General features: G+C 43.3%; 1 protein-coding gene across 3 annotated transcripts in view; it reads right to left on the bottom strand.

Annotated features, from left to right (window-relative positions):
- The window catches only part of SMG1 (SMG1 nonsense mediated mRNA decay associated PI3K related kinase), a 60,090-nt gene that overhangs the window by 35,690 nt on the left and 8,294 nt on the right, over nt 1-16,106 (bottom strand). For 2 of the 3 annotated variants that reach the window (XM_069983743.1, XM_069983745.1), the window contains exons 2-11: nt 12,930-13,087; nt 11,042-11,191; nt 9,595-9,731; nt 8,349-8,407; nt 7,238-7,451; nt 2,998-3,123; nt 2,820-2,892; nt 2,560-2,657; nt 2,054-2,227; nt 1,625-1,849 (exon numbers count right to left, since the gene is read on the bottom strand). In XM_069983743.1, the coding sequence (XP_069839844.1) occupies nt 1,625-1,849; nt 2,054-2,227; nt 2,560-2,657; nt 2,820-2,892; nt 2,998-3,123; nt 7,238-7,451; nt 8,349-8,407; nt 9,595-9,731; nt 11,042-11,191; nt 12,930-13,087 (1,414 nt within the window). The remainder of the gene's footprint in view (nt 1-1,624; nt 1,850-2,053; nt 2,228-2,559; nt 2,658-2,819; nt 2,893-2,997; nt 3,124-7,237; nt 7,452-8,348; nt 8,408-9,594; nt 9,732-11,041; nt 11,192-12,929; nt 13,088-16,106) is intronic. The other variant, XM_069983744.1, reaches the window with a different exon arrangement.

Genomic DNA, 16,106 nt, shown 5'->3' with positions numbered 1-16,106 from the left:
GACATTTACACAAACCTCATTAAAGGAGAAGTCTGGCTGAGATTTTTATTAAAAGTATTATATTGCCCCCTCCCCCCCCAAAAAAAAATAAAATAAATAAAGTTATACAAATCACCAATATACACTTATTATGGGAAATTCTTATAAAGTGCTTTTTCCCTGCACTTACTACTGCATCAAGGCTTCACTTCCTGGATAACATGTTGATGTCACGACCCGACTCCCAGAGCTGTGTGGGCTGTGGCTGCTGGAGAGGATGATGGCAGAGGGATGCTCAGTGTCCCTCCAGTGCCCTGTGTCCCTCAGTGTCCCCCTACCATCATCCTCTCTAGCAGCCACAGCCCGCACAGCTCTGGGAGTCGGGTCGTCACATCACCATTTTATCTAGTAAGTGAAGCCTTGATGCAGTAGTAAGTGCAGGGAAAAAAAAGCACTTTATGTGCATTTCCCGTAATAAGTGTATATTGGTGATTTGTATAAATTTTGGGGGGCAATACAATACTTTAATAAAAATTTTCGCCGGACTTCTCCTTTAACCATCAAATCTAAGAAAATTGCTGAACGGTCACATTTGTCCCTAGAGGTCAGTGGTTGGTAGCTATTATGGACCTGGTGCATTGTACAATATGAGTATTAAAATTTAAGGATCCCAACTAAAATGTATACCCATAGCGAAGCGAAAATTGTCCACAATTTTCATGTCACAGGAGAACACAAATAATCTTTGCATAATTTCAGTGTGTGGAACGCATGGTGTTTTAATACTTGTAGCTAAGCTTAAAAGGGATACTCCGGGAGGAGGCCTATTTAATATATGCCCAGTGATGGGTCATTTGACAATAAAGTGCATTTACCTCTCTGGCTCCCACTGTTTGGCCACTACAGGGTCCTGAAGCCGTGACATTGCAGGCCCACCCAGCCAATCAGTGGACTGAGGCAGTACACCACAGCGGCCTCCAACTAGCTGTGCGGGGCTGCAACATTGTGATACTAGGAAGCGGCTTAACAGCAGGACGGATAGGTTAACATACGTACCACAGGGAAATACACTTAATTATTTTCAAATGACCAATCACCAGACATGTACTAAAGGAGGCTCCTGCCTGGAGTACCCCTTTAACATACGTTCTACATACAGACTCACAGCTCAGGTCCTGGCAGTTCACTGTCACTACATACTCGCAGCCATCTGAACGACCGCTGCGTGTATGTAATTCTGCCGGCCCCTTAACCCCTTCTGCTGCCGCCCGGCTCCCGCTCTGCTCTGTATACATTACCTCTCCTCGCTGCACGGGGTCCCAGCGAACTGCTCTCCTGTCCGGCCAATCAGTGGCTGCGGCTGGGCAACACACTGATTGGCCGGGCGGGAGAGCAGTACACCGGGACTCCGTGCAGCGAGGACAGGTAATGAATACAGAGCAGAGCAGGAGCTGGGCGGCAGCAGAAGGGGTTAAGGGGCCGGCAGAATTACATACACGCAGTAGTCGTTCAGACAGATTTACGCTGCGAGTCTGTATGTGTGAACTGACCCTAAAAGTGCTAAACTAAAACGTTTCCCACACACACGCATTTTTCGGCAAAATGTACTTTTTATTGATGAGAAAAAATATAAGAATATACTTACCAAGGTTAGTAAATTGAGGACAGAGATAATGTAATCGGTACCAGAAGTCTGGCAGTTCTCCAGCTGGTCTAACCCGTATGCGATTACCATTTCACAGTGTATTGCCATGTTAGGATCCATACTGCCAAGTAATACACCAACACATTCATTGGCAGCTGTTAATACAGTCTCTGAAGAGAACACCTGGTTGGCTGCAATAACGCACCTCATCACTCGATACAAGATCTAAGGATTGAAATGGGACAGCAACATGTAACGTCGTCAGGGAATGGACCTATTCATAACTAAAATTAAACTGTTGGGACACTGGTGAAAGATGACAATTACCAATTCACATACTGTATATATGACAAATAATAATAATAAAAAAAAAACGCTGGTGAAATTTTACACCACAGTGCATAAATTATATATATTTTTTATACTTACATCAGTGACGTAAGCCTCAGTAATCGGGGGACCTCTGATCGGACTGAACCTTTCCCCAATACTTCGTACCACTGTACTGAACACTCTGAGAAGAGCGGCCAGCTTAGGCAATGAAACTGATGGAGGAGGAATGTCTTCATCAACAGATTCACCAGAGGCAATGTTACCGAGATCCTTAAGGAGAAAAACGGAAGAGTTTAACAACTTCTTACTCATTGGAATGTATGCACATTAGTAGAAGTGCAGCTATTCTTTCCACTAAAATCAATGAAAATTCTGATGGAGCCAGTATAAGTCAGCCCAGTACTCCGCATCACATCCTTAATATTATGAATATTTCAGTGTCATGGTATCTATCATACTAAAAACCACAATGTTTAGTTTGAACACGGCATAAACAAACTTTATTTATATGAAGAGAAAGAATACAGTTACGTAAAAATAATCTGCATTTCAATATAACCCATATAAAGTTGTATTAAACCAAACTGTATGTAGTTTCTTACATCGGCATAGGCTTCCATGTCTTCCAAAAATTGCCCCAACAACGTAGTGGAAAATGCTAGGTCAGCAACCCAAAATGGTTCTAGACTTTGTAGCCACCCTGCAAGTGTAACCCAAGAAAAGGATATATTTAGACATTGAAACAAAATCAAGACGCAAATTACTACAAAGAATAAAAAGGGAGTTTCTGCATTATTTCCATAAATGTATTATATAAATATGTACAAACACTTGAGTACCTGTCTCCAGGTAGTGACATTACCTGACACCTGTTGTGTGAGCGAAGGTTTCTGAGTGAGATCTATGTGCCATCCAACCAAAATATCAACCGTGTCCTGAAAGTGGAAACAAAGAGTTTAAAGTTCATTTTGGTCAATTTAATTTAATAACAGCATATAGAGACAAGTACCGTATTTATATGTATAGAAGGAAAAGCTCACCCTGAAGTTTGTGCTGAAGATATGTGGGTAGCAGCGGGACACAAGCAAGATGCATTTCACACATTTACACAGCAATTCTGGTGTATCTAGATTCTCCAGGATTGACTGCAAGCTGGTCATTACCAACTAAAACATAAAAAAAGCAATATTATGCATTTTATAACACATAAACCAGCGTTTCCCAACCGGGGTGCCGCGGCACACTGGTGTGCCGTGAGAACCCGCCAGCTGTGCCGCGGGATCCCGGTCGGAAATTAGAAACTGTCCCTTTAATATCCCTAGAAGCTGCGGCCGCGCAGCTTCTAGGGATATGCCGATGGATTGATGTTCCGCCCGCTCACACAGTGAGCGGGCGAAACATTCAATCGCGCACAATGTCAGAGCAGGACCTGTCAGCGTCCTGCTCTGACATTGACTCCCATAGGCCGCGGCACTTCATGCCAGCAGCCTATGGGAGGCCGGGACGTGACCTCTCCGGCAGGCGTGATGATGTGACGTCATCACGCCTGCCGGAGGTTCAGTCGCCGCGGCTCACAGGACGGAGCCTGAAGAGGAGGGAGAACACACAGCGCCGATTAGGTGAGTATGATGGTTTGTTGTTTTGTTTTTTTTAAAACTATTGGTGCATGTTCTCATACTGCAGGGGGCATTATATGGGGGCATACTGCAAGGGGCATTATATGGGGGCATACTGCAGGGGACATTAATATATGGGGGCATACTGCAGGGGGCATTAATATATGGGGGCATACTGCAGGGGGCATTAATATATGGGGGCATACTGCAGGGGGCATTAATATATGGGGGCATACTGCAGGGGGCATTATATGGGGGCATACTGCAGGGGGCATTATATGGGGGCATACTGCAGGGGGCATTAATATATGGGGGCATACTGCAGGGGGCATTAATATATGGGGGCATACTGCAGGGGGCATTAATATATGGGGGCATACTGCAGGGGGCATTAATATATGGGGGCTTACTGCAGGGGGCATTAATATATGGGGGCATACTGCAGGGGGCATTATATGGGGGCATACTGCAGGGGGCATTATATGGGGGCATACTGCAGGGGGCATTATATGGGGGCATACTGCAGGGGGCATTATATGGGGGCATACTGCAGGGGGCATTATATGGGGCATACTGCAGGGGGCATTAATATATGGGGGCATACTGCAGAGGGCATTATTAATATATGGGGGCATACTGCAGAGGGCATTATTAATATATGGGGGCATACTGCAGAGGGCATTATTAATATATGGGGGCATACTGCAGAGGGCATTATTAATATATGGGGGCATACTGCAGGGGGCATTATTATTATATGGGGGCATACTGCAGGGGGCATTATTATTATATGGGGGCATACTGCAGGGGGCATTATTAATATATGGGGGCATACTGCAGAGGGCATTATTAATATATGGGGGCATACTGCAGAGGGCATTATTAATATATGGGGGCATACTGCAGGGGGCATTATTATTATATGGGGGCATACTGCAGAGGGCATTATTAATATATGGGGGCATACTGCAGGGGGCATTATTATTATATGGGGGCATACTGCAGGGGGCATTATTATTATATGGGGCATACTGCAGGGGGCATTATTATTATTATATGGGGGCATACTGCAGGGGGCATTATTATTATATGGGGCATACTGCAGGGGGCATTATTACTGTATGAGGGCAAAGCAGGGGGCACTTGTACTCTGGCCTCATGGCCATAGTACTTCTCATTGTACCCCTTTATACTGCAGTTATATGAGCCACATAATTATCAGCACCATATACTGTGGCTATACAGTGCACATCACCACAGTATATGGTGCTGATAATTATGTGCTCATATACGTGGGACTGTATGTATGAGTTTTCATGGGACTGTTATATATATATATATATATATATATATATATATATATATATATATATATATATATATATATATATGGGAATACATGGAACTGTATGTATGAGGTTACATGGGATTGTATATATGAGGGGGTTATCCTTTTTTATTTCACTTTTTTTAAAATGAATAATTTATTGAAAGGATCTCTGCCCGGCATATGTCACTCTTGAGGGCTTAAAAAGCAGCTCTTGTGGTGATAAGAAGCTGATTTAAAACCCCCAAGAGTGAACTCCGTGAACTATATGTATAATATGTACTGTTTTAGTGTCATTTTGTGCCATTTTGGTTGGTGGTGTGCCCCGGGATTTTTTAAGTATAAAAAGTGTGCCGCGGCTCAAAAAAGGTTGAAAATCACTGACATAAACGATAAAGAAAAACAAAGACTGAAGAGACCAACCATGAGAATTTTATTAGGATATTTTCTACAGTTAAAGCGTAACTGTCATGTTTTTTTTATTGCAGAAATCAGTAGTATAAGCGATTTTAAGAAACTCTGTAATAGGTTTCATCAGCCAAAAAAGCCTCCTTCTGTACTCAAGAAGCAATCTCCCAGCCTCCCCCCTGACTTCTTATCTGTGCATTATCAGGCAAACACGTCTTCATTACAGAGAAGCCAGTGAAGACTGGTTCTGCTCTCTCCATTGTAAAGGCCCTATTCCACGGAACGATTATCGTTCGTATTCGGCCCATACGGACGATAATCGTCCTGTGGAATAGAGTGCAACGATCAGCCGACATCGTTCATGTCGGCTGATCGTTGCAGTCGCTTGTTTTTCAACATGTTGAAAAACAAGCGACTGGTATAGCAGCGATCTGCTGCCGTCGCTCTGTTGAATAGGAGCGTCGGCAGCAGATGCTGCTATATCCTATGGGCTGCCCGGACGATCTAGCGATCCCCCGGGCGGCCCCCCCGCAGCTCCCCGGGGGATCGGCGGCAGCGAGCAGGGAACGAGGAGCAAACGAGCAGGGAGCAGGAAGAGGTGACATGAAGGTCAGCTGTTTGTAGACTCTCTGGGCACCTAAAACGCTAAATTCAGGTGTCAGAAAGGTCAGTGCATATCTATGAACTTACTGAGAGAAGATTGCAGGGTGTTGTGCTTTGCAGATTTCCTCCGTGCTCAGTCACTCCTAACAGCCCCTCCCCTCTCCATAGCCACATAATGGAGACAGAAATCCTGCTTCATTTGATGTGAGGGGGGAGGCTGGGAGATTGCTTTTTCACTACAGAAGGAAACTCTTTTATAGTGCATAAAACCTATTACAGAGTTTCTTAAAATCGCTTGTACTGTTGATAATGTTTTCAGAAAAAATGGCCCTGAAATGACAGTTACGCTTTAAATGTGCCATATCAAAAAAAAAAAAAAAAAGTCAAATATGTCAAAATATTTGATCACTCAGGGTCCGTGACTGATCAGGGGAACAAGTTGAGAGAATGTGCAAGTCATGAATTCTCTCCTGGCTTTGTGATTTTTTTTCCCACCTGATCAGTCCCATAGACTTACATCACGTGGTCATCCGGGTCACATAACACAGGAGAGAGGGCGTAGCGCACACAACTTCTGGCACTCATTCTCCTATCAGTGACTGTCTTAAAACTCAAGCCCCATCAATCAAAATTTTGACATGTAAAAAGTTTGTTCTAATGATAGGTATTCTTTACAGGGGTAGTGCGACGTTTAGCTTTTATTCACTAAATAACACACATTACAAAGTTATACAACTTTGTAATGTGTGTTATTTAAGTGAATGGCCCCCTCCCCCGTGTTCCACCTACCCTGGAAGTGTTGGTGCATTATACTTACGTGTTCGCTGAAAACCCTGGCCGCCATCTTGTGTAGACGACGTCATCTTCGGGAGGCCGGCCAAACAGCTACAGCCGCCGCCCCCCCCCCCCACCCCGTCATCGGCAAACACGTAAGTATATTGCAATAACACTTCCGGGGTGGGGGGAACACAGGGAAGGGGGCCATTCACTTAAATAACACACATTACAAAGTTGTATAACTTTGTAATTAGTGTTATTTAGTGAATAAAAGTTAAACGCCACACTACCCCTTTAAATGTCTTTTCCTACCTACCTACTGATAGAATATATCCTGGTTATAGGACCATATCTTGGTGAGATAGATAGATCTGAGTGTGTGTAAAATTTTGGTGACGAAAGCCTTCTGAATCTGTTCTCATGACACTTCTTGCACTTTGTGCCTTGGTGACTCAATGTGTTGATAAGGATACTGGGACTCAACAACTAGTCAGATCACTTTTAACTACACTCAAATCCAAGAAATAAAAATCTTGTTCCCACACTCACCTGCATCACAGAGGAAAATGCTTTCTTTTCGCCTACAGTTTCTAGAGCTTTGTAAGTAGCACACAAGAAGAGTAGTTTGACTTCATCCTTAGAAGATGAGCTAAATTTGCTAAAAATCCACTTAAAGATCTTCTCGGCCTCATAGCTCAGAGCCGCACAGAGCAAGCCCAAGCACTGTGCCCCCTCCTGCCGCAGTTCCTGGAGAAGTTTACTACTACAGAAACAGAAAACCTTTAGATTGTGCACAGGTACAAAACTTTAATACACAAACCATTGAACCTTTCTTCTCAGTACTTGATATACTGGCATTGATACACCAGTGCAACTGTGTTGTAGACTGAAATACAGTTTTCAAGACAGCTTTTAATTTATTCATATAAAATCATCTCATTCAGAGCCAAGTATGTGATTATGGACAGGAACCCTCACTGATGATAATTGCCTCCTGTAAAAGGGCCAGCGATCAGCTGACGACTGGACTACATTTTCAACGTTACAAGCTCACTTTAGCAGACCACAATGGGGTCCGCAGATTCTGGCAAGGAGTAAGTGGATTTGATGCACAAAACAGCGCTATTTTTTTTTCTATCAAATGTCATGGGATCTGAAACAAGACACCAAAGAGGCCCTCTGATGCTGCTTTGGACACAGCCTGACACGCTTGGTCACTGACACGGAAAGACTACCAGTAAAGTCTTAAAAGGGTTTATCCAGGATTAGAAAGACACAGCTACTTTCATGCAAGAACAGTGCCACCCCTGTCCACAGGCTGTGTGTGGTATTATAATTCAGCTCCATTCACTTCAATGAAACTGAGCTGCAAAACCTACACTGTGTCCATGCTGTAGAAAGCAGCTGTTTTTCTAAGCCTGAACAACCCCTTAAATACTCAAGCATATAGATTTCTGCAAACCTCTCAGATAGAAAGAAGTGTTGCAGAAATTCCAGCAAAAACAAATCTGCTGTGTGTGAACTTACTATAAAGGATTACCGGCAGTTCTAGTACTAAAACATGAATCATTGCAGGGAAAAGATTAAGAATATCATTACATCTTTAGATTTTTGCCAGGGGTTAACCACACAAGAGACATACAAGCTTCCTAAGACATACCTTTCATTCAACACATCATTTATAGCGGTCAGGATGTTGTCAAGTTGCTTAACCAGCACCTGCACAGATTAACCACGTTATAGAATTAGTAAAAAAAACAAACAATAAATGTAAAAACTAGACAAATTGTAACCTGACTTATCCGATGTAGTATTTGGTTAATAGAACATGTGGATACCTATAAATGGTACTAAACTGCTACATGAAAAATAGGTAATAAGGAAAAGGACAAGTTGGAGTGTACCAGGATATAGACAATAAGCTTTGTAAAATACAGGGCAAAGCCAAAGTACACAATTTAGGTCACGTGACCTGGCAAGTCCACAACTTCATGTGGAATATGGTGAGGAGGTAGAAGTTCTCTCACAATCTCTCCAAAGCGCCACGCTTCACATTTGGGCTATTGTAGACTACAAATCACAGGGTGTTATTCTGGCTTAAAGACTCTTACAGCACGTTATAGAAACCAAACCAGTCGGGGAAGCAAGTTTCCACAATTCCAATGAGATCAATAAAAATTGTTTACACAGACACCTCTACTAAGGGGTTTCCCAAGCCTTTAAAAACATACAGAAAGTACCTAAAGGAGTCTGCATGTAGGACTTCACTAGGTGACGGCTTTGTTTTTATTTTCATTTTGTTTTACAGCATCTTTGTTTTGATGGTGCCAGGGCTTGCACAAATACACTAGTTTTTTGTTTTAAGTCTTGTATCAATTCCCCCATTGCCTCCATTTACAGCGACTTGCTTGCCTCTATGTTACAAGGTGTAAAGTAGTGATGTAATTACTTCAATTCTTCATGCACAACACAGATCTGCTTTGTTGCCCTATTTACTGACACTGCCCCATTTCCTGCCCAGTATGTGAACCACAATCCCCTAAAAACAAAAGGCCAGGAGATAGCCAGGGGAGCAGCCATATGTGACATTCTTAATACAGAGAGGGAGAAAGAGGGGATAACTCTGCGTCAGAAGTAGTGTGGAGCAAACCTGCTGAACTGTTCATGATGGTGAACTGTTCACTGCTGCCAGGAAAACATGGATGCGGCCTACGACTGTATCAGTGTTTTCCAGGGCTTCCTATGGCGGTATCTAACTTCTGCAGCGGTCAGGAGTCAAATGATTTATGATGTGTTTAATAAAGACTTCACCCGGAAAACTATTCAATATCAAATTAACTGTGGCATTAAACAGCATAACAACCAACCCTGCCAGATGAAGTAGAGAAATAAAAATACACGTTTACCATTTTGTTTTCAGGTTGCTGAATAAATTCTTTCAGCTGCTTAACAGTAGCCAGTCTTCGGTCCCTGTCGTCTTCCCGGGTAATCCTCCGTAGAAGATTCGACAGCCGAGACTCATCAGAATAGGACAGCGATCGCTCTGATAAAATACATAAAGAGTAAATGTTAAGAGTTTTCCAGGATTAAGGGGCAAAAAAAAAAAAGCTGCTTTCTTACAAAAATCCCACCACACCTGTCCCCAACACTGCGCTATTCACGTCAATGGAACTAACCTGCAATACTGCACATAAACTAAGACAAAAGAGGGGCTGTAACTTTTAGAAAGTTTTTCTCATCCTGGATAACCCCTTTATTACAAAATATTAAAGGTCCAATATAATTTACCTATAATATTTCCAGATTCTCTCTTTTTTGTGATAATTGCATTAACTAAATTATTTTTTTTTTTTGCGATTAAGGTAGATGACTACCACTGTATCATAAAACAAAAGCAGAGGAAACTATATATGCAAAACACATAGTCAAGACTCGGGCAGGTGGAGGATTTGCTATTCATTGGGTAAACCAGGCAGAGATATCCTGTTATACTAAAGTTGCTAAAGCATTACTGTCAGTCTGTGGCAGAAACATGTCTATTGTGATGTTACAACACATGAAAAGGTTTATGTCATTTAAAGAATACTTTTGATATGGCACACAGTCAAAGGTACAGTACTAAGACCACTTACAGCAGGACAAACATGTGGCTGTGTGTCTCACGCCATGGCTGCCTGCTGGATCTGATACATTGCAGGACATGGCTGCATTGTACGTCTATGGAGCTCATCTCCTGTAATAAGGCGGACGAGCGATGAGTGAGGAAGTGCTGCACACCAGAGTGCTTCCCCCGACCGAGACCCAAACTGATAAAAACCTGACATATCTGTGTGCTATAGCTATTTTTCATATTTATAATAACACTTTCAGTTATGTTGTAATATCACCCTAGATCTGTCCCAGCTTCAGACTGTAATAGGCCAGCATACACACAGCCATGTGTAAACACGTGCAGATTTGAGGGAGGACAATGATAAGGCGATACCAGGATTATTATTTTAACATCCCAACATTTTTTTTTATTTTTTTTTTAGGACCACATGTATTACAAGTAGAGATGAGCGAACCGGGTTCAAGTCCATCCGAACCCGAACTTTCGGCATTTGATTAGCGGTGGCTGCTGAACTTGGATAAAGCCCTAAGGCTATGTGGAAATCATGGATATAGTCATTGGCTGTATCCATGTTTTCCAGACAACCTTAGAGCTTCATCCAAGTTCAGCAGCCCCCGCTAATCAAATGCCAAACCATCGGGTGCGGGTGGACTCGACCCCGATTCGATATTCTCTAATTACAAGCTGTGTAAATACATCCCCCCATACAAGGATTTACCATCTGTAAAATCATAACCTACCCTGGGATTTCCTCATATCTTTTGTGGCTAATGCACGGTTTCCATGCTGAACAGTGAAATCAGGGCTCACATTGTTAACCCTCAGCTCTTGCCCCAACGACTTCCGACCAAAAGCATTTTCTCCAGATCCTCCGTTGATGCTGTAGCTATCTGGAAATGAAAGAAATAAAAGAACTACAGTGTTACCTTGGTTTAAGAGTAACTTTATTTAAGAGCGTTTGGGTTTAAAAGCTCAGTTTTTTAAAATTGTGACTTTGTTTAAGAGCATTGCTTTGGTTTAAGAGCTCCCTGTACTGGGTGGGAGGGTCATGGTCTGCATAGCGGAGTCTACAGCCCTGTACTCTGACCCAGGAAGTCTCCCTCACCTTCCAAATCATAGCAGATCCACTCCAGGCTGGGGCTTGCATCAGGGACAGGACTGGGGAGGTAATGTCTTCATGGCTGTAACCCCTCTCCCCCCGGACAGGGAGCGCTGCATTTATGTACCCACATATGTCCTGCTCATTCCTTCATGCTCCCTGCAGTCTGTCAGTCATGATTGGTCCATGCTGAACACACATGCCTTCTACATTGCTGTCATGTGACCACACAGACCTGTGACAGCAGCCCTGCTTCTCTATTCTAGCCTGTTGTACTACGCTACTGCATTATGGGGATCTGCATTTCCATCCTCTGGTTTTAGGTTTATAAATTTACTGTACATTATACACCACATGCTGATTGCTATACTGTACAGTAACTTATAATATCACATTCAGCTGTTTATAAATGTTTGTTTCATTTGTTTTACATGTTATTCAGAATATAAAATCATTATTTTTGGGATGTGGAACCAATTGTCTGCATTTCAATGATTTCTTATGGAAAAACTTGCTTTGGTTTAGGAGTGGATTTGGATTACAAGCACATTCCCAGAACGAATTATGCTCATAATCCAAGGCACCACTGTAATTTCAATTATATGTCTGGCACCAGATAGAAAGTATTACTTCAAGGTGTATTCCTCCCAAGAGCTAAAACATGAAATGCCCCCAAAACTAGCTGGTCTTAGGGCGCTATTACACCAACAGATTTCTTACCAATTTATCTGACAGATTTTTTAAGCCAAAGTCTCTATGCAGAACACCGCCACAGGCTGCTTTTGCCGTCCCCGCATTCCATCACCCGCAATACAGTGCCCCCCCCCTCAGCCACCGACTCCCTCCCAGCACGGGAGGGTAACAGCAGCTAATGCGCCTATTCCACAGGTCGTTTAGAGGAGCAAACGAGCGCTCTCAGCGCTCGTTTGCTCCTCGTTCCCCGCTTGCTGCCGCCGCTATTCAACGCGGCTGCAGCGAGCGGGTGAGTGGGGGAGGGGGCGGCGGGGAGCTGTGGGAGGGCTGCCCGGGGGATCGCTGATTGTCCGGGCAGCCCATAGGATACAGCAGCGTCTGCTGCCGATGCTCCTATTCAACGGAGCGACGGCAGCAGATCGCTGCTATATCAGTCGCTTGTTTTTCAACATGTTGAAAAACAAGCGACTGCAACGATCAGCCGACATGAACGATGTCGGCTGATCGTTGCACTATATTCCACCGGACGATTATCGTCCGTAGCAGCCGATATCGGCCGAATACGAACGATAATCGTTCCGTGGAATAGGGCCTTAAGGGGGCACTGTAATGCTGGGACTCTGGAGATACTTTTTTTCAGAGATTATAGCCGATAGCTGCACTCCCTGCCCCCTGCACAGTTTATGGTCAGCCTATTGTCAAGGGATGCTTCTAACGAGTAGGGAACGACCAAAGTGGAGATCCCTTTAATGATTTCTACCTCCTTCACATTTTCTCTTTACTTTGTCGATAGTAGAATCTTTAACATAATCTGTCCACAAGTAAAGGGTCCTTACCTTCCTCTTCATTGTGCACCTCAGTATGAACCCTGACATCATCATGCTTCTGTCGCCCAGCTGAATTTGAAGTGTGTGATCCATAGGAGGCAGAATTGCCCCGATCTCTGGAAGTAGAGTATTTTAGATTGTCGTGGTCAGCTGAAGCACTATCAGATCTACAAGAAGAGAACACACAATTATTAGGAGTGCAATGGTCTGGGTTTGCAGCTAGGTATCCTAAGAATACTAGTAACATGTTAACAAGATAAAAAGCATGGGGACAAAACTGTTCCCTAAATGAGCACACCAGGATTGTCTATTAAAGGGGTTGGCCACTTTATAGTAAAATTGTTGTAAATGTACCCACAACTTTTATTGACAATAGCTCCTTGTGTACCCCACAAGGCAAAATACGGCTCCCCTGATTGAGACTGTGCTTTCCTGCCCTGTGTTGATTCTGTCCAAAAGACATCTGACCATGTCCCTCCCTCTATGTCCAACCTAGGCATATACAGGCTCAGTGGTGGACATTGGGTTTGGGGCATGGTCACATGCTCAGCCATCTTTTGGACAGAATCAACACAGAGCAGGACAGCTGTCAGTAAGTGCAGTACATTTTCTTATACTGTACACTGAGTAATTTCACTATTAAGCGGTCAACCCCTTCCATTTTCACCATTTTTTGCAGCTGGTGGTTAACTTCTTGGGCTACCAAAATAATGTTAGTAAATTAGTAATTTTTAAAAAGAGGGGGGGGGGGAAAAAATGCATCTGCTCGCTCATTGTTTGATGGACTATTATATAGGGTGATAACAGCCTGTTTGGGCCTATAATAGCTTCAAGTAATAGGGCCTTAAGTGTGTCTGTGTTCTCCCTGTTTGCATGGGTTTCCTCTAGTAGTCTCTCTTATCCTGAATGATCTGTTGTATGATTTACTAAGAGCCATCAGATCAGATGCACTCTTAATTTTAGGCAGGAGAACCATAAGAGCATGTGGCTAGCACCTCCGCAGAAAGCTGTGCTAAACTGTGGCCTCCAGAATTAAGTAGTCATACCCCATAGATAGCTGCCCGACTGCAATCACTCCTAATCCCTCCATACATGTTCATGTTGTTCTCAGTCAGGAGAGACAAGTTACTGCCAAACACTTTTGGTAGCAATGTATCTCTGAAAACAACAGGATTAAGCATACAGTAATGAAATGTATGGATACAGCTGAGCTCGGATGAAACAAATGACACTGCAGGAACAGCAGAGGCGAGGTAACTTTTATGCTGCAGCCAATCACTTGTCTTGGCAGACTTGTGACTGGCCACAGCAGTCCCATGGCTACACATCTCTACCTATCAGCTCTGCAGCCAAGTGAACAATTTTCAGAAACGCTGGAGTGACAGGGGATTTATCAGACGAGTAATGATTTTATTATTATTTTAAGGGTGCCTTCACACCTACCGGATCCACAGCGGATCTCACTTCTGCGGATTCGAAGCGAGAACCGCTGCGGATTCGGTATCAATTCACCCCTATGATAGCTCATATTCGCAGCGGGATTGATGTGCCGCCGCCGGGGATGGGGGATGCGATGGCGGGGCTGCGGGCACCAGGGAGTTAAAGCACATATTCGCAGCGGGAATATGTGCTATCATAGGGGTGAACTGATACCGGATCCGCAGCGGTTCTCGATTCGAATCCGCAGAAGTGAGATCCGCTGTGGATCCGGTAGGTGTGAAGGCACCCTTAAGGTTCTTTTATTATTTTACCACATTTCTGTCTTTTGGTTAATACTTATATATATACATACACACACATATATGCATTTGAAATGTACATAGTGACTAGAACTGAACTCACGTTTAAGAAATATCACATTACATAAGGGCACAGCTTGTTTGTTGAGTATTAAAAATAGCATACAAGTCAAACTGTTCAAATAGCATGCGTGGTATTCACAGTGATCCACCAGGTAATAAAGCTGGTCAGCAATGGAGAATGCATAGAAAGACACAGACAATGGCATACCGTTTCATCGAGGAGGGTTTTATTTGGTATATAAGCCTGCAGCAAGCTATCACCTGACTACTGAGTCACTAAAAAAGGGCAACCCCACAGGTGTAGCTAGGAGGTGGTGGCTGGGTGGGCACACTGCCGCTCTAACCTACGGCACAGGTGACCATAGTCTAAGGGTACTATTATACAAAGCGATTTTTTGACCATTAACGATAAATGAACTCAAATGACCACTATGGTAAACGACCTGAAATCGTTCACCCAATTACACGGAATGATGATTGTTACTTATGATTGTTATTGCGTTTGTCCTGTCGTCGCTACTGCGAATGACCGAACGTCATCTTATTACATGCGAACGATCGACGATAAAAATAGGTCCAAATGTCTGCTATTACAGTAAATGATTATTGTTCAAATCCAAACGAGTTAACGATTTTTTGAACAATAATCGTTCCGTGTATTACCACCCTAAGGAGACTATGGAAGATTACTGCTCTGGACAGGACTGTATAAGTCATAGAGCTAAATGATATAAGAAATGCAGGCACCAGTTGCTTCTATTCTAGACATGTATATATAAAGGCCACAAAGTGGTTACAGTGCACTGAGCTGAGGTGTGAGTCTATGACACTGTCTACACTATGCAGGCACATCCTGGATACGTTGTGTCCTGCACAGGAGGACAGACCACCAATGCAGTGTTAAAAGAAGAACAAAGCCTAAAAATGTCACCAGAATTTACAATAGAAGTGGCCGTCATTCAGTAGCTAGATAAGTGCCATACACCTCTCTGATACCCACAATGATCATTAGTCAATGGCAAAAAGTACTGAGAGTCCAGTACCACCGGCAGTTCTGAGATCCCAGGACATCACAAGAGGCCGAGCTGGTGACCTCAATAGCATTTGGCACTAAGCTCCTAATGCCTAAATAGTATAAGGCTTTCTAACCTGTGGTTCTTACAGATATGACACAGCTCTATAATAACCAATATAGACCAATACTAGTTATAGGGGCTAAGCACCACACGGGCAAACACTGCTGCCTCAATCCACTTCATAAAGCATAGACGTCAAACTTCTATGCTAATAAGGAACTAAGAAAATGTTTCTACTCCTGAGAAACTTCTATAGAACCACCTGACCTCTGAAACACTTAAAGGGTCATTGTGGTTACAAAAAACTT

Source organism: Dendropsophus ebraccatus, chromosome 9, assembly GCF_027789765.1.
Source record: "Dendropsophus ebraccatus isolate aDenEbr1 chromosome 9, aDenEbr1.pat, whole genome shotgun sequence".
In the NCBI taxonomy this organism is placed as follows: domain Eukaryota; kingdom Metazoa; phylum Chordata; class Amphibia; order Anura; family Hylidae; genus Dendropsophus; species Dendropsophus ebraccatus.
This window is presented reverse-complemented; position numbering and strand designations above follow the sequence as displayed.